Source organism: Prosopis cineraria, unplaced genomic scaffold (genome assembly GCF_029017545.1).
Source record: "Prosopis cineraria cultivar Desert tree isolate PC_DT_omini unplaced genomic scaffold, ASM2901754v1 PC7, whole genome shotgun sequence".
Lineage (NCBI taxonomy): Eukaryota > Viridiplantae > Streptophyta > Magnoliopsida > Fabales > Fabaceae > Prosopis > Prosopis cineraria.
In genome coordinates, this window is record NW_026555338.1 from 31,536,797 (window position 1) to 31,555,335 (window position 18,539).

At 35.2% G+C, this 18,539-nt stretch overlaps 3 protein-coding genes across 4 annotated transcripts; 1 reads left to right on the forward strand and 2 right to left on the reverse strand.

Annotated features, from left to right (window-relative positions):
- Positions 1-2,472: 2,472 nt before the first annotated feature.
- On the reverse strand, positions 2,473-7,274 carry LOC129315119 (BTB/POZ domain-containing protein At1g04390). Of its 2 annotated transcripts, XM_054958670.1 has the most exons (9): positions 7,073-7,274; positions 6,690-6,828; positions 6,331-6,422; positions 5,909-6,180; positions 5,669-5,802; positions 5,151-5,593; positions 3,861-4,961; positions 3,190-3,342; positions 2,473-2,999 (listed from the first exon to the last, which is right to left on the reverse strand). In XM_054958670.1, exons 1-9 carry the CDS (start codon positions 7,168-7,170, stop codon positions 2,570-2,572), a joined length of 2,862 nt encoding a protein of 953 aa, XP_054814645.1. In that variant the 5' UTR covers positions 7,171-7,274; the 3' UTR covers positions 2,473-2,569. The 2 variants fall into 2 exon arrangements, with proteins under 2 accessions (XP_054814645.1, XP_054814644.1); XM_054958669.1 differs by having other exon boundaries at positions 5,909-6,422.
- Positions 7,275-8,362: 1,088 nt separating this feature from the next.
- Positions 8,363-13,188, forward strand: LOC129316038 (sm-like protein LSM8). The gene is made up of 6 exons (XM_054960277.1): positions 8,363-8,753; positions 11,168-11,250; positions 11,764-11,804; positions 11,891-11,965; positions 12,510-12,562; positions 12,683-13,188. The coding sequence occupies exons 2-6, from the start codon at positions 11,214-11,216 to the stop codon at positions 12,771-12,773; spliced, it is 297 nt and encodes a 98-aa protein (XP_054816252.1). The 5' UTR covers positions 8,363-8,753; positions 11,168-11,213; the 3' UTR covers positions 12,774-13,188.
- A 309-nt stretch (positions 13,189-13,497) lies between these two features.
- Positions 13,498-14,037, reverse strand: LOC129316037 (SEED MATURATION PROTEIN 1). Its single transcript, XM_054960276.1, has one exon. The coding sequence runs from the start codon at positions 13,989-13,991 to the stop codon at positions 13,647-13,649; it is 345 nt and encodes a 114-aa protein (XP_054816251.1). The 5' UTR covers positions 13,992-14,037; the 3' UTR covers positions 13,498-13,646.
- Between the last annotated feature and the right edge of the window lie 4,502 nt (positions 14,038-18,539).

Sequence of the window (18,539 nt, forward strand, 5' to 3'; positions counted from 1 at the left end):
GGAATGTGCTTATTGGAGTTCATTGTAGGGATCACAAAACAATCCTTCCAACGTTGTTGTCTGTAATTTCAAAGCTTCATTTGATTGTGCTCTCTGCTAATTTTGTTCCTTTTGGGAATCATGCCGATATCACTATTATTACTCAGGTAGAGCTGGGAATACGGGCAGGCCTGGCCTTTAAGGGCCTTAGCCCTAAAGCTCGATTTCCTATTTTGCACTCCATTTCTCAAGCCCAGCCCTTATGTGAAGGGCTCAGGGTTGGGCCCGCAAGCCCTTTTTCAAAAAAATAAAAAAATAAAAATAAAATTAAACATTATAAATTAATTAAAATATTCTAAAATTAAAAAAATCCTCATAATTTTTTAAAAATTAAACAACATACATTTAGAAGTCTAGTAATAAAATTTAAATCTTAATTAAAAAACACTTCATTTTTTATAAATACACAAACATAATAATTATAAAAAATTAAAAATATCAGGAATTTTATACCATACACTGATATTTATTAAATTGTATTAAATTAATTTTAGAATAAATTAAAATTAATAATAATATAATACGTGTAGGATCAAGTGAACAGGTCATTAACTTCAAATACGTGTTCCACCAAAGAAAATAAAAATAAAAATAATATAATAGGGCTTGAAGGGCTACCCAAGCCTGAGCCCTTTTTTACAGGGCTTATCAGGGCCAAGCCTTCAAGCCCGATTACTTTAAAAAAAATTATTTTCAAAACCCGAACCCTTATTTAACAGGGCCTCTAAGCCCAGCCCTCTAGGTCCGGCTCTTATTCCCGGATCTATGCTCAGGTGTGTGTATATATATATATATATATAATATTATCTTCACACTCCTTTTATAATTGTTTTTATTCAAATGATAATATCAGTTATGATATATATATATATATATATATATATTTCAAGTGGTCAGTAGTGGATTTATAAAGATTATCTGAAGTCTGGTTTTTAGTGAATTTGCATATAAAAATACTGATACTTTACGTTTATTTTTATTTTATACGTAAAGGGTTTTATACGTACCACTCTGAGCTTATAACCTGTCAGGGGCTTGACTTCAAGGACTTGAATTTATCAGCATTACCATATTTGATGATGAGTTATATATCAAATACATGTACTGTGTCAACGGCTCGGTCAACTTTTATGAGGTTGAAGCATGGATCGGATTTTTTAAAAAAACAAAAACATTAAACTGATTATAAGTTTTTTTCTTTTTAAAAAATTTTGGCCTGTTATGGATAAGGCAAATTATTGATAATTTTGATGTTTCTTTGGGATGCTAATTAAGTGAAATATGTTTGTTTGACAGATGGGAGCTAATTTCCGCATGAAGACGAAGGATATGGTGGACCACCTGTGTTTGGCATTACCAAATTTCATTTGAATTCAAATGCTTCGTTTAATCCTAGATACCAAAAGAAAAAAAAAATGTAAAACTGACGGTATAAGGTATTATTATTATTTTTTGTTCCAAGTGGCTTAGAACTTGCTTTTAAATTAGTACTTTAAAGGCAAATAGATGCTTAATGGATTTGGCACTAACATATTAGGACTTGATTACTGATATTAATTTTTGATTTCATTAAATTTGTATTAGATAAATTAAATTAAATTTTATTTTTCTCCTTAATCAAAATGAGATTAATTTAATTGAACAATTAAATTCAAATCTAGTAACAATTAAATAGTAGCATGATAAAAGTAAGAAATTTTAATAAATGAAAAAAATGAATTCTAGACCTAAAAAAAAAAAGGAAAAGAAAGAAAGAAAAAGATTAAAGTATACGAGTAATAAAATAAGTGTGACCTATGCCATGTTTGTTTTAGGACACACCAAAAGTTTATATTATGTTGAGTGATTCTCAATAGGGCACGGTACAAAGAGGTCTTGGTTATGTTGAGTGATTATCCATACATATATACTATGTTGAGTGATTTTCAATAGAAAATAGCATAATGAGAGATAGAGCTGGGAAAATGGACCGATCTGTCGAACTAGCCCGTTTAAGCCCGTATAACAATAGGACCGAGCTTGCAAATATGATTCTAAAATAATAAATCAGGGCCGTTTAAGCCTGCATATGCATTTTTATTTGTGTTTTTAATTCATTTAAATGTTATTTAGTTAGTATTTTTATACCTTTTTTGATTGAATATTATATTAGAATGAAATAATTTTTTGTTTGATTAAAAAATTTTAAAAAAATAAAAATAGTTAAAAGGGCCTAAAGCCTGCAGGGCTGGCTCTGAACCCACTATGTCAAGGGCCGGGCTTCGTATATCAGGGTCTTAAAGGAAACTCAGGACTTAAAAGGACTAGCCCTTTTAGGCCCGAGCCTTTTAAGGGCCGACCCTATAAAGTCAGGCTGGCCTTTTTCCAAAGAGATACCGTGTTTACTTTGTGAGCAATGAAATGTTTATGCTATGTTGAGTGACTTTATACACATTTCGACCAATGATATTGGACTTGCTTATTTCTCCTCCAAGACCTTGAATCTACATACAAACCCACATGAACAACTTAAAAAACTTTTAAAGTAAATTCATCCATTTTGACTAAGTTGAGTTGAAGCAGAACAAATTAAGTGAACAGCGGCAGCGTCCAGATCATCAAGTTCACAAGAATCTCTTAATTGACCATACAAAGGAGCCAAGTGATTTACCGTGAGGCCTACTAATTTCCACAAGGAGAGATTCCAAGCCATTTTAAGTATTTTAATGGATAATTGCTTGGCAGAATCAAGACAGGACACAATCACTTTCCAGCAGGCTTCCTGAACATCTTCCAAAATCCAAAATTCAGAAAGCCAATATAGCTCCACGTATGGTTGTAAACTCAATAGCTTTTGCTCATCATCCATATTATCCCACAGACATCCGAAGGGAGGATTTGGTAGCTCATTGGAATAGAACCAGTGAGCGAGTTTAGCCGTTGCTTCCCAACTAATAGGAACTTTTATGATTTGTGAATGACTGCAAGAAATACTAACATGAGAATTGATCTAGATTCCTTTGAACATGTATTTCTATATTCAAGAGCTGAATATCAAGAATAGGCAAAGCATTAAGCAAAAGCTTCTGGATTTCATTTTCATCTTTATCATTTCATAAAAACCATTAGAAATGTAAATTTCAAGATCAGGCGGATGTACAAGTTAATTACCTCTCTTTCATTCCTGAACGAAACAAACCTTGCAAATAATCACAGCCAGACTGTAATACAACTTTATGAACATGCAAATGTGGAACTGAATGAGAGCATATGCAGCATGTCCACCTTTCAAGTTTATCTGGCTTAGATTCCAATATAACATCCCTGAAAATAGAAATTGACTAAATCAGAATTAATCAACTTAATTTAATTGATATAAGTTGAATTAATAAGCAAGTCATAACCTGCTAGTGGCTTAGCGCTAACTAATTAAACCTCTATTTGCCCCAAATAACAAGTGAGTATAAATTTAATTATCAAACAGACTTTTAATCTGTGCCAATACTAACTAATAATAGTTAATTTACTGCAAGTTTTACAAAATTATATGCACCTTGTTACAACTCTCAGCAACTGTTTTCACGTTTGATAGTCCTTCAAAAACAGATTTTTCATGTGAAAAACATGGCAAGGACATAACTATCAATATGACACCAGCATACTGATTCTAGATTACCACAAAATTCCAACTGAGGGGAAAACCTTTAATAAATTTGACTGATTTTTGCGCACAAAAAAATGAGGGCCAAAATTTAAAGGGAAATTTAAACAGAAGTTAACTTATACTAATAAGAAGTAATCCAAAGATTACTGTAAAAAGTTAATTAAGAAGTAAGCCATACCAAAAACAGCTTCCAGTTGAAACAAGAGATAAAGTGAGATCAAAGTTAGGGAATGATGTGCCCCACTTTGGACTTTGTCTGTGAAGCATGTGCAAGAGAGGCTGCAAATTGCAGCGCTTAGCAAGAACTTTCAACTTCTTCACAGTTTCTTCATCGGCTTGAAAATATCCCACGTATACATACTCCAACAACTTCACCAATGCTTCATAATCAACATGAGAAGATAAACGAACTTCCCTAATGGGTTGGTCATCAATTCTTTTTTCTTTAACAATTAAGACTTCAGGAGGGAGCAATGATGAACATCGAACAGCAAGGACAAGACCATGAACGCTCAAAGTATTGCCATTTGCCACAAAGAGTTGAATATCTGCATACTCTTTTTCGTTAAGACATCTCCCAACCCTTTTGGCTAGTTCATTTGGGAAACCATAAAACCCAAAATGACTAAGAATATAAGTTGCATACCATCTTGAACCATGACTAAAAGAGGCATTACTGCAAATCTCCAAGAATTTGCTAACCAACTGAGCTTTAAAATATTCTATATCAACAATAGATATATGAGAATTATTTTGTGAAGAAGCAGATTGATGAACCATTTCAGCTAAGCCCCACAAACCATAAAACAAGAGAATATTAGAACCTTCCCAATCTTCAGCATCCATCCAGCAACAGGATTTTTCATATAATGTAGTATGCAAATGAGGAGCCAAGCTGAGCCTTGATACATCAATATGATTGCCTAAGCATCGTTTTACTATGAAAGAAACTGTCTTCCAGTGTTTGCTTTCAAGCGTATGATGACTTGGTAAGCTTAAAAAAGAGATCAATCCAATCAAGTTGATAACAAGTTGAAGTTTATCAAATGACCCGTAGCTTTCAAGTGATGATGTATATTCTAACGTATGTACTAACTTTGTGAAATGATCCGAAGAGCATGTCTTAGAAAATATGAGTCTAGCTTGAGATGAAATGTATTTACATGGAGAATAAATCATCATTAGAACAGCCCTTGATGCTGGTTCACTCTGAAAACTATCATCAACATCCTTTCGATATATTTGGCACCATTTCTTAACCACATTGTCAAAAGTTAAGCTACAAAAATAATGGAATAACAATTAATAAACATAAAAGGTATCAACCAAAGAATGTGTTAAAAAAAGCATTTGCCTAATTTAAACAAGAAAGTAAACAGTCACAGAAAAAAACACGTATATTATAGCAGTGGTGCCCAAAAGCATAATAAATCCATCAAGCAAAAATAAAGGGTAGAAATTACTTTACCATGCACTTATGATAATTAAGTTGATGTAGAGCTCACTTCCATGGGTACAAGGATTGAAATATTCTCCAGAATGTATTGTGAGCCAACCAAGAATGTCCCACACATAACCCCTCACACTAAGCTGATGATTGGTTTTTAAACACTCCTTTGCAATGGATATTTGTTTGTCCAGCGATAAGACACGTTCCTTTGATAAATCTTGAATATTTTCCATCAAAAGATTAAGGAGGACTCTATCAATTCTTTGCTTCCAGAAACTAATATGATGATCACCTGCCCAACGAGTTACTAAAGCCAATCTGCATGCTTCCACTAATATAGAACTATTCTTGTTCACAAATTTTCTTGAGTGTGCCCCTGTTTCTTCCATCCCACAAACTATGGCATCAATAAGAGCTTCACCACATGTATCGATCACTTTCAAACAATTCTCTTGGGATCTCTAAGAAAAAACACAAAGCTGTCAGGAAAAATATTAAATGCATCTATGTTTAAGTAATATAGGAAAAAATCCTACCAATAGACATTGAGCAAGCCTAAAACCTTCTATTCTCACAGCATCAGGGTAAGATTTTCCCATGGACAGTACAACCATTTTTAGAAAGACTTCTCCATTGTCTATGAGTTTTTTGGCCACAGAACTGCATAAAGCTGGTAACAAAAACCATGAATCATTAACTTAAACGCTTGAGAATCAAAGATAAAGGGAAAAGTACAACTTGAGAAATGTGGGGCCGGGAGAAAACAAATTTAATACCTAAAGATGTGTACAGCTTCAAAATTACAAGTTTGGTAGAAATATCTGTCCTTGCATACATGTCTGACAAAGAATTTGTCAGTTTAACATCATTCCAAACAGGAAACCGAGTCGGAGGCCACCACAACAATATTGAGCCCAAAAGTGAAGACATTTGTTCGAAATATTCAATTTTCATTGGAATTTCATCTCCAAGAAATTTGTGTATATTGTCCACTATATGAATGACACATTCTGTTTGTTTCAGGACCTCCCAAACTGCCTTCGCACAACTAGCATTTAAATTTGAAATTACTAAATTCAAAGAAGTAGAACAGGGTATTGCAACTTCTACGAAGGGTGAAGATAGCAAGGATGATAGAGCATAGACAAGATCTAATAAATAGGATTCCGATATTGAATTGGGTAAAATGCTAACTAACTTTACTGCTACATTTGCTGCCATAAATAACAAGTGTCTATTTTTGCATTGAAGAATCCACAAGAATGCTCCCAAAATATCAGCAACAGAATCCTGAAGTAAAGTAATGTAGAAACTGAGCATGAGATCAGATCTATCATGAGACTTAATAACACATTGATCAACACTAATTTATGGAATTCGCATCAGACCAAGCCCGATATGACCAATCGGGAAATACTAAAGCAACTCTACTACACGCCAAAAAAAAGCTCAAACGCACATAGGAATGACAGAAAAATAAAATAATTGAAATCTAAAACCATGGTTTCCGTTGGCAGGAAATTGGAAAAGAGGATTTATATGGAGAATGCAGTCTACCTTTACAATAGTATGATGTGCTGAACGCGCATCGCCAGATATAAAATCAAGAAACACATCAATTGAGCGTATAACTTGTTTCTGTACTTCGATGTTTGCGCTCTGCCACTTCCATTTGTTTGTTTTCTCGTCAAAATATCTGCTCATTCAGCAAGAACTTCAGGGACAACCCATTGAAACAAAAGCTCACAAAAATTTGAACTTAAATTTCCTTTAAGAAAAACTCGACAAACTTCGAAAATATAACCACTTTTTTCAAGTTAGGAACACTAATAACTAAGAAATTTAAAAACAAACCGATCAAGAAGAGAATAAATAATAGGTGAACTACAAAGTACATATACTAGTATCATTGTTGTATGTGAAATAGAAATGGAAGAGACCTGGTGCCCAGGTTCAATGCATAAAGAAAACGCTGATGGAGGTTGTTAATTTGCAAGCTGACGCCTCGATTTTTATCTTTGTCACCCCTTGATTTCATCTGTAAGATCCGAATTTTCTCCAAACTCCTTTTTTGGAGCCGGCAAGGGACCGATAAAATGAAAAAAAATGTCTGAAATTTAAGAAGCTGCACTTTTCTCTGATTTTCTGGAACCTACCCAACCGGTGCTACAATTTAAATTGCTTGCTATATACTCCTTCCGTTTCAAAATTTTTGACCGAATTGTACATCCCAATATTGCAGAGTATTTTATCCTTATTTAATAAATTATTTTAAAATAAATAAAAAATAATTTTTTTATGAGAGACACTTTTAATAAAAACATATTAATTATATATCAAAATATTTAAAATATTTTATATTTTTTAACATTTAAACTCTTAAAAAATGTTTTCTATTTTTAAAAGGGGGAAGTATGTCTCATGTTTCTGCCCCAGAAAAAGAAATGTTCCTTCTATGGTTATTTATAAGGTATCAAAATAATTTTTTAATTGAGCCAAATACTTTATGGTTTTTTTATGAAATTAAATTTATTAATGAATATAATATTAATCATTTTATTTTTAATATTTTTGAAATTTGCTTTTAAGATAAAAGATCACTCTTCCACTTCTATTTATATAAATAGATAAAGAAAAAAAAACTTGAGACACTTGCCAATTTTTAATACTCATCTTTACATTTTTACTCTTATTAAATATTTTAAGTAAAAAAATTAATAATAAAATTTAAGAATATTTATTAAGGATAAAGGTGCAAACTTACTAAATTTTAAGACATAATTAATAAAATTTAAAAATTTTTTTAATTTTGGTAAAACTTAATAAAAATGATTCATAGATGGGATCATTGAGAGTATATTAGATACATGGGATAATTTTGATAATATTATAATTTTAAAAGTGACGAACTTTACCTCTTAAGAGGGCAGGTAGGAGTTATGCAAAAAATAATTAGACAACAGGCAATTGAATATAAAATAGAGCAAAAATATTGTTAATGATTATGTTTGTGGGGTATTATTATTAAAGGATTATGCTTGTAAGGCAATTAAATATACTAGTATAGAAATTTATTCAATTGAAATTATATTTTAATGTATTTTTTATAAATACATATCATATATTTATACCCTTTTGAATCGAAATATCCTCCTGAACCAGTGAACGTATCATATTTTCTATTTTCTAAAAACTAAAAGTATCGACAATAAATATGCATCATATTGTCATTCTTCTCGTGCAACCGAGCCTCGTCTTCCCTCCCATCTCAGCTCCTCTTCGTCTCGCGTCTGTGTCTTCCCTTCGTCTCTCCCCCGTCATCTGGTCACAGATCGGATTTGACTCCCACTATTTCTTCCTTCCCCGAGTTCATCGCCCGCCATTCCAGAGAAACCGATTGGCGTCGAGTGTCGCCTAATACCTTGAATCTGTCACGGATCGAGCTCCTTTTCGGATTTGGAGGATACTTCGAAGGTGGGAGAAGTCAAAAACACCTGGGTTTGCTGCTTGTTCGTCTTATTTCAGACCGAAGCAGGGGACAAGTTGAGAAGCTGCGGGCATCTCGACTGGAGTTTGGCTAGTCTGTGCAAGTTTTTGATGTTTGGTTTCAAGCAGATAGAGGTAACATTTTTCATTATTCCCTTTGTTTTTCTGTTCAAGCATTACCGAGTTGAAGAAATTGCTGAATTTGCTTGTCTGAAAATTTTGGTTTGGTTCTGGATACAGTATTTCTTGAGCTTTAAATTTAGAGAACGAGATTTGAATTTGCTTGTCTGTGGGGTTCTTCTGCTGTTGAAGTCTGCAACTTGCTTTCCTTTAGGTACATAAGCTAGATCGATTTTCTTTAAAAAGGAATCCTATGGATTAATATGGTGTCCTTTCTATGATCTCTTTCACCTAACCCTTTTTTTCCAGTCATAATCCCTCATTTCCTGTTTTTGGATTATATATACATAGAATTGTTTAGTTTTCAGTTTTTATTGGGCGCCAGGGTATCCCAACAAGGACAGAGAGGCTAACTTGGTTGACTGTACATAAATGAGTTTAACATCACATTTTAACTTCAAACCTTCAAAATGTTCATTGGGAAGGCAAGGGTTGAGAATTTAGGGGGATCCATCTAAGTATCCTTCACAATCTCATGTTTGCAATAGTTTTTACTTTAGCTTATGGATTTACGTTGATGGAAGTTTTGAGTTAACAATATTCAGAATAAATGATATCATTCATTTTCTAACTTCAGGAGGTTATGTCAAAGTGAAAAGCTCAAATACACTAATGAGCTTGATCCAAAACTTGAACAATATGTGAATTTCCTTTTTATGCAAAATCTAAGTACATAACAAATACCATACTCTAGTAACTTTTACTAGTCACAACAGGATAAATCTATAATGCAAATGTATAATAGGCATGTAATTCTCACTATAAGAAGTTTACCTGCCCTGAAGACCTTATGAAGCGAAGGCTGCAACCATTCTTCATACCAAAAAACAAAAATCCATACTTCATAAACACATTATTAGATTGAGAGAAATTGATAATAAATGAAAGAAAGTTATCAAAAATCATTTGTAGAAATCGCCTGTGCATTCGATGGCAAGAGAGAGCTGTCGATGAAGTCACCAACAGGGGAGAGCACAGAGAAGCCTTCAAAGTGCCCTGACGTTAATGAGACAGCAGGATTGTGGAAAATTGGGGATTTTCAGAAAAAATTGGGGTCATTTTAGTTTTTAAAAAATTAATTAGTGACATATAGACTAGTTTGTGTTTTTGTAATTTGGCGATGCCTTTAAAAAAATGGTTATTTTCTGATTTAAAAAATTGTTTTTCGTTTGTAAATTTGTTTAGCAAAGAAGAAAATGTTGGGCTTTGATCTATCTTCTTTATTGATGGTTCATAGAGCTAGAACGAGCTGTATTACAAAAAAAAAAAAATGGGAAAAAGAAGGAGCCATTTTGTTTCCGTAAGCTTTATTTATCGGCTAGGCCCAAACAAGTCTATATTTCACTAATTAGTTTTTTAAAAACTAGAACAACCTCAATTTTTCTTGAAAATCCCCGATTTCTCACAATCCAGCCGTCTCATTCATGTCAGGGCACTCTTAAGGCTTCTTTATGCTTTCCCTTGCCAGTGAGTTCACTGACAACTCTCTATGTGTAGGTGATTTTCAATAACTTTCTTTCATCAAATTCTTTGTTTAGCGATGTCTAGTGGCATGGCTTCAGCCTTATGAATGAGTTTTGGTCTCCATTTGTCATTAGTGTCTCTCAATCTAATAATGCGTTTATGAAGCATGGATTTTTGTTTTCGAGTACGAAGAATGGTTGTAACCTTCACTTCATAAGCTCTTTGGGGCGAGTAAACTTCTCATACTGAGACTTACGTGGCTGTTATACATTTGCATTATAGGTGTATCCTGTTGTGACTAATATAAGTTACTAGAGTATGGTATTTGTTATGTTCCTAAGTTTTGCATAAAAAAGATAATTCACATATTGTTCAAGTTTTTGATCACTCTCATTAGTGTATTTGAGCTTTTCAATTTGGTATAACCTCCTGAAGTTTGGAAATGAGTGATATTGTTGATTCTGAACATTGTTAACTCAAACATCCATCGATGTAAATCCATATGTTAAAGTAAAAACTATCGCAAATATGAGATTGTGAAGGATACTTAGATTGATCCCCCTAAATTCTCAAATCACAAATGTGTTATATTTGTTGAGGATCCAGTTATGTTCGTTTATTTGTTGCATTCATAAAGGTTTGTGAAACATTTTTTATGATTTGGATCATGTTTGCAATGTTGGTTGAAAGCTGATCGTCATCTTCGCCTTTTACCTTGTCTCTCAGTACTCATGCTTTTGGGATTTAATATATTTTTGTGTTTCCTTTCTTTGATTGCGGATTCAATTGGTATAAGAGTATTATTCTACTTAATTTCAATTCTGTTCCTCCCTTTCATATCTAGTTCAATTTACAGATCCCCTTGGCATCATTCTAATTTTTGTGGTGATATCAAACTTTCACAGGTGTGAAAACCAGTTTAGTAACAAAGAAAGCTAATAATTCTGCATCATGTCGACTGGACCTGGTCTTGAGTCTCTTGTAGATCGTAAGCCATCTGTACCATGTTCCATCTCTTAGCTCATTGTTTATTATTTTGTTAGTTTAGGTATGTCATTTGCCATGCTTATTCCCGGTAATGATTTAAGTTAGTGGAATTGACTCTCGTTCAAGTATTAGTCGTATGAAAATTGTGTTTAAAGTCATGCTGTTAGTAGTATGTTGTAGATTTTGTAACAGGGATAGAATAGAAGGAGAAGGGTAGGTAGAAGGGAAAGAGAGACAGAGGAGAGAGGAACATGAAGAGAGGGAGAATTAGAGATAATTAGAGAGACACAAAGGAATTCTCAACAATACGCTTTTACTGATCAAAGATCGGATTACAAGTCAAATGCCTTAGTATTTCTAGGCTTCAATACTCATGCAGTCCCCAACGGCTATATCCTAACTAACTATTATTTAAATCAAACATATACAATTAACTAATAAAACTATAACTAATATGTCATAATTATGAAACTATAACATAGTACCGCAGACTGAGGCTTTTTGTTTTTGGCAGAGACGATTTCAGTCATCACGAATGATGGAAGAAATATAGTGGTGAGTAATAGTATATTGCACATGGGTTTCTTTGACGATGTTTAAAATTTTCTCATTTGTTCTAATCACATTGATTTTCTATTCAGGGAGTCCTCAAGGGTTTTGACCAGGCAACAAATATCATTCTTGATGAATCTCATGAGCGAGTTTTTTCTACCAAGGTATAAATGAGATTCGCTGGGTTATCTCACGTGATTATAAATTAGTCATGACTTCTGTAACATACCTATATTATTAATATTTTCCTCAATAGGGATTGGAAAAGTGAGTTAAGTAGAGAACAATAAATCTAGTGCTTCCCTTGTGGATTAGATATTTGAAAATCTATTATTTTCAGGCATCATTCAAGAATTCTGACCTCATTTGTTCTTTATTTTGAGAGATTGTCTTTGTGCCAGAAATTATTGTTGATTTGTTGAAGGCTTTATGAAGATGCCTTAATTAACTAAATATAGTTGTTGCTGGATTTGCTATAAATAATGCTGGTTGGCTATTGCTGCATAAGTTTCTTTCGCCTTTCATCACCTTTGCTTGCTGTGTACATTACACCGTTCTCTCGCCCTCCTTCACACCCATGTCTTTGAATTGTTCCTTCACATATTAATTTCGTAACAGCTACAGTTTCTTTCCTTTAAGTCCAATCTTTGTAGACATGCTCCATTTTTCAGTCCCCCAAATGTTTCTCACTCTTGTTTCGAATGACAGGAAGGTGTCCAGCAACTTGTTCTAGGTTTGTACATTATTAGGGGTGACAACATGTACGTCCTTTCCTCCGAAAGTTCTCCATATTTTATTTTCTATCAGACTTCTTATTGCGGCCCTCCTGATGTGTTTTTTATGGACGTCAAATTTCTCTGTTCTCCCTTTGGGCTTTGCAGTAGTGTTGTAGGTGAACTGGATGAAGATCTGGATGCGAGGCTGGACCTGTCAAAGCTTAGAGCTCATCCATTAAAGCCTGTTATTCACTGAATGTGCAACGCAAAAGCTGTTTGGAGATGCATGTCAACTTAGTGGATAGGATGGGCGGTTGAGTTTTATTGATGATACATCATAATATTCTAAAGCAAGCTGTATTTCTTTTGATAGAGCGTTGCTGAACTATGTTCGAAATTCTTCGATTTCACTCTTTTTAGGTCAAAGTTCAACATTGTACTCTTTCCCTGGTAAGCTGTACAACCATGTCTAAGAATGTGCTTGATGTTGATAAAATGATGAGTTAAATATTCTGAGTCTGTATCCCCTTTGATGTTAGCTTGGCCCTGTCTATCTCTTGATTACGAACTTGTAGTACTTATTCTTTTTGCTGGTTTGTAAAATGACTGAATTCAGCAGATCCTGTGGCCAGCTCGAACTGTCTTTTTAAAAAATTTTCTGTTTGGTATTATAGTTTGCTTCTTTTGTTGAATGCTAGTCCCATGGATGTATTTCAAGCGACCTTGTGAGAAGGATTGGAAGTTGAAATAAAATTCCGCCAAACTAAAACCACCAAGTTCGCGGCTGCTGTCAAGTGTCAAGAAAAGTTGAAAACAAAGTGGAAGAACCTCTGTTTTCTCTGATTTCTATAAATGACTGTATTTTCCCCTGCGATTGGTATGTTCAGAGTGAATAGTTGTGAGAAAAGCAACTAATTCTTTTTATCAAGATATTATCGCGCTGCTATCAATTATCAAATCAAATAGAGAGTACTTCAGTCTTCAGAACAATAAACTGAGTTCAAATATTATCCTTTCAATAAAATATAAAACATAGCCAAAGAACTCTAAAACGGATCAACCATTTCAAGGGGGACAGAACAAGAGAAATATTGGAGAAAGAAACTCCCTAGAGTACACATTAGTGGTTTCAATATTCGTAACCAGCTGATGAAGCCCCCTTTTTGGGAAAGCGAGGAGCTCCAGTGGAGAAATCCACTGTAGAACTTGCTTCAGTTTCTCCTCCTTTAGTATTATCTGCAGCATCTTTACGTTGCTGCAGCTGAGACTGCTGATCAGAATTAGAAAACTCAGAGCCTTGTTTTTGTGCCTTTGAAACATTTCGAGCACTAGAAAACACATCAATGGCTTCAGAGTCTGCAATCTTTCCTGCTTCCAGTGGGGTGCCGTGCTTGTAGGCCACCCTCACTGCTTCATCCTCTGAATGCCTTGCTTGTGAAGTTGCATACTTTATGTCATCTTTACTCTTCGCCATGATTCTCCAGTCCCCCTGTGTGTGTGTGTGGGGATTGTTGTGAATGATTAAGTTGTGTGGTTTTATAGGGGGAAGAGGAGTGGAATACGTGGCTGGTTATTTGTGCTGTTTGATGACATGTGTAAAAGAGTTGTGTAGGATGTTCTGGTTGATGACAGGTGTACGATTTGGGTTTTGTTTATTCCAAATTTGCAAGGACAACGTTGGAGTGATCCTTACAGAATAATCAAGAGTTGTGGAAAACGGTGACCTCCCAATTGATCAAAAATTAAAAAAAGGTGATTTAACAATAAACTATTGTAATAAGTAAAGCAAGTAGTTTTATTTTCTTCTCTCTTTTTTCCAGGTAAATTATTACGAGTACATTATTTGAACTCTGGAATTCTGCCTTGTTTGCTTTATTTTTCTTTAATCTTTGATTAAAAATTTAAAGTGATAATTTGTCACAACTATTTACTTATTTAACTTTTCTAACAAAGGACTTACAATTTGCACATTTTCAGTCACATACCTAATGTTGTAGCAATGGAAAACAGTATTGATTTTAAAAGACTTAACTCATTTTTTTATTATTGAGATCTTTGAAATAACACCATCAAACAATTCAAAGCTTGTAGTAATTAATAGTTTGTAAAATTTAAAATTAATGAATTTTCAGGTTGTTGTTTATATTCTTAATAATTTAATTTAAGTTTTCCCGGAAAAACAACACATTTAAGATATTTTCATGGTATTATACTATTCTTATATTATATATTATAAATATAAAGAGTAATGATGATTTTTAAAAAATATATTAATAATAAATTATTCATCTAATTTTAAAAATTAATGTTATATGTTATAGCTTTATTTAAGGGCTTTATTGTCTTTTTGTGTTTTGTTATTGTTGCCTTTTTTTATGTTGCTAAATTCTAAGAAGATATTGACAGTGTGGGACCTGACACTTGTCCAGGTTTAGGGTATATGTGTTGTGCCCTACCCATTTTGGATGTTTTATGAATGGAATAGTCATTTTCTCTCCTTCTTCTTCTTCCCCTTCCCTCATAACATTAAGGTATCAGAGCTAGGTTCTCCGGCCATGGCTCCGCCAGAGACACGATCCTCAACTAAATGACTCATTGATTTGGAACATTGTCTTGAGATGCAATCTACCCTAGTCCATCAAAACACCGACCATATAGTAGAGATTAAACAAACTTTAACCCAGTTTTCAAATCAACTTTCAGACATCTCAGCCAAGTTCTCCATTCTGACCACTCAATCCCCTCGTCTCCTTACCTTTGAAATAGGTGAACCTTCCCATGCACCTCCTCCTCCACCCCCCAAACCTACAGTTTCCCCATCGTCCTAGGCCATATTTGCCCCTTTTCCACCTCTTTTACCACCCCAGTTATCTAGATTAGTGACACCTTTAGCTTCCGCACCCCCACCACCTGTTTTCACCCCACCCCCTCAGTTCGATTCATTTCAAGGCCTTCTTCCCACTCCCCCTTCACACTATTCAGTCCCAACAAAACACAGTCGCGTCTCATTTCCTACATTTGATAGTACTGATTTTTGAAGATGGGCTTACCTTTGTCGTCAATTCTTTACTGTTGATGAAACGCCTAACGAGCACCGCCTGTGACTCATAAGCGTTCACTTGGAGAAACAAGCTTTGCATTGGCATTTGGCTTTCGTGAAACAGAGGTAGCTGTTTGATTTTTCTTGGGATGAGTATTTTAAGGAGATGGAGACTAAGTTCGGTGATATTAAAGATGACCACCCCATGATCGCCATTAAGAAACTTCAAATGGGGGATTCTATTGAGGAATATGAGGAGAAGTTTGATGAGCTTTTGACAAAGGTGGACTTACCTGATGATGCTGCGATGAATTGCTTCATTAGGGGACTAAGGAGTGATGTCCAGTAAAGCATTTTAAGCTTCCAACCTAGGTCCCTTGCTAGCGCAATGAAGCTCGCACGCCGTCAGGTAGCCACCATTAAAGCCATCCACGACCACGCTCTTGTCCCTGCGTCCTCATCATGTCGTTTCGCAACATCCTCTGCGTTTCAGGTGGCAAACTCTTCTGGTTCTTCTCAGGTTCCTTTATCATTCCACTCAGGTATGAAGTCGAACCCCAATTCTAAAGGCACGACATCCATGGGCCTATTACTTAATAAGCCCAAAACTGGACCGCCAACAGCTGCCTCGTCATTGGCCTCTTCTAAGCCTCACAGGGCCCTTTTCAAACATGACATGGATGAACACAGACGTCTGGGCCTTTGCTACTAGTGCGGCGATCAATATAGCAATGGCCATAAGTGCAAGGACTCCCAGCTTTATGCCTTGCTGGTCGAAGATGATCTTGAAGCTTTTGAAGATGCTAGAGATGACATTAAGCCGGAAGAAGCCACGAGCACCATTAACGCTATGGAAAGCAGAGACAGCGTTTCCACCTTACATCTACGAGGGTGAGTTAAGCATCAACAGGTCCTTATTTTCATTGACACAGGAAGCACTCACAATGTTTTCGATTCTAAGATTACTAAAAGACTTTGACTATCTATTCATAAAAGACACAATTTTTGCATTACAATTGCTGACAATCGCCAGCTTTTAATCACGCAATGCTGTTCCAATTTAGAGCAGGAAATAGGTGATTCTGTTTTCTCTTCTGACTTCTTAACCATGAACATTGGGGCGTATGACATGATACTGGGAGCCCAATGGCTAAAATCCTTGGGGCAGTTCACTATGGATATATAACTGAACAAGTGTTCGAATTTTACAAGGATGGGGTGCTCATTTAATTTCATGGCATAGAGTGCAAAGCACCAAATCCTGTTGGTCGCTCCCTTATTTCATATGGTAATCTACTGCCTACAGACACCCTCTATTTGATTCATGCTTTGCACCAACTCTAGGTTAAATCATCCCTGAATTTATCTCTTTCCCCACATCAACAACTTCAACTGCAATCTGTTTTAGACTCCTTCCCAGATGTTTTTGCTAAACCCACTGTCCTGCCCCCACCCTGTGCTTTTGATCACACCATTCTACTCACCGTAAATCATCTAATCTCCTGTAAGCCTTATCGGTATGGACCTGTGCAAAAATCTGAGATTGAGAAACAAGTTCAATAGATGCTTGATAGTGGAATCATTCAGGAAAGCCATAGTTCTTTTATTGCCCCGGTAGTTTTAGTACAGAAAAAAGATGGCACATGGCATTTTTGTGTTGATTATAAAAGGCTGAATGAGGCTACAATCAAGAATAAATTTCCAATTCCAATTATAGAGGAACTCCTAGATGAACTGATAGGAGCTCAATTCTTCTCTAAATTGGATTTACGGGCAGGATATCATAAAATCAGAATGAATAAAGGCGGCATTGTAAAAACTGCTTTTCACACTCATGATGGCTTGTATGAATTTATGGTAATGCCATTTGGCCTCACAAATACTCCTACTACCCTTCAAGGTCTCATGAACTCAGTTTTCTGCCCATTTTTGCGAAAATTCATTTTAGTCTTCTTTGATGATATTTTAGTCTACAGCAGCAATTGGGCAACTCATTTGAACCATTTGAAGGCCACATTATCACTTTTACAACACCAGCAATTGTTTGCCAAAGCTTCAAAGTATACTTTTGCTGCAAGCCAAATTGATTATCTTGGACATGTCATCACTGCAAATGGTGTTCAAGCAAACCCCAAGAAGTTAGAAGTAATAGCTTCATGGCCTACTCCCTCTTCGGTCAAGGAATTAAGGGGTTTCCTTGGTCTCACTGGGTATTACCAACACTTTGTCAAGAGCTATGGTTTTATTTGTAGCCCTCTCACAGCATTGTTGCAGAAGCATGAACGCTTTGTTTAGTCCCCTCAAGCTCAAACAGCTTTTGAGTCCCTTAAGAAGGCTATGATGTCTCCTCCGTTCCTCACTCTCCCAAACTTTAATGAAACTTTTGTCATTGAGACTGATGCTTCAAGGCATGGTTTGGGAGCAATTTTATCTCAACAAGGCCATTCATTAGCTTTTTCTAGCAAAGCCCTTTCTAATTGCAAGAGACAATTATCCGCTTATGAGCGTGAACTACTAGCTATTATCTTTGCTGTCAAGCAATGGCACTCATACTTTTAGGGAAGGAAATTCATCATCAAAACAGACCACTTGCCCTTGAAACATCTATTGGAGCAATGTGATTTAAGTCAGGAATAGTGCACATGGCTTCATAAACTATGGGGTCTCGACTATGATATAGTCTACTGTAAAGGATATGATAATACAGCCGCTGATGCTCTTTCTAGATGCTTGAGTGGGGGCTGTTTGGCTATTTCTCTGCCTATATCTCCTTTATATGATCGAGTGCGTGACTCTTGGCTTCTTGATAATCAGTTATAGCGCCTAATTAAGGATCTCGAACGTGATCCTTTGTCCAACTCTCACTATAATTGGCAGCACCACTTGTTGAAGCGGAAGGGTAAACTCGTGGTAAGGGCTGATCATAAGCTTAGAGAGGATTTACTTCACTTCTTTCACGATGATGCTATTGGCGAACACTCG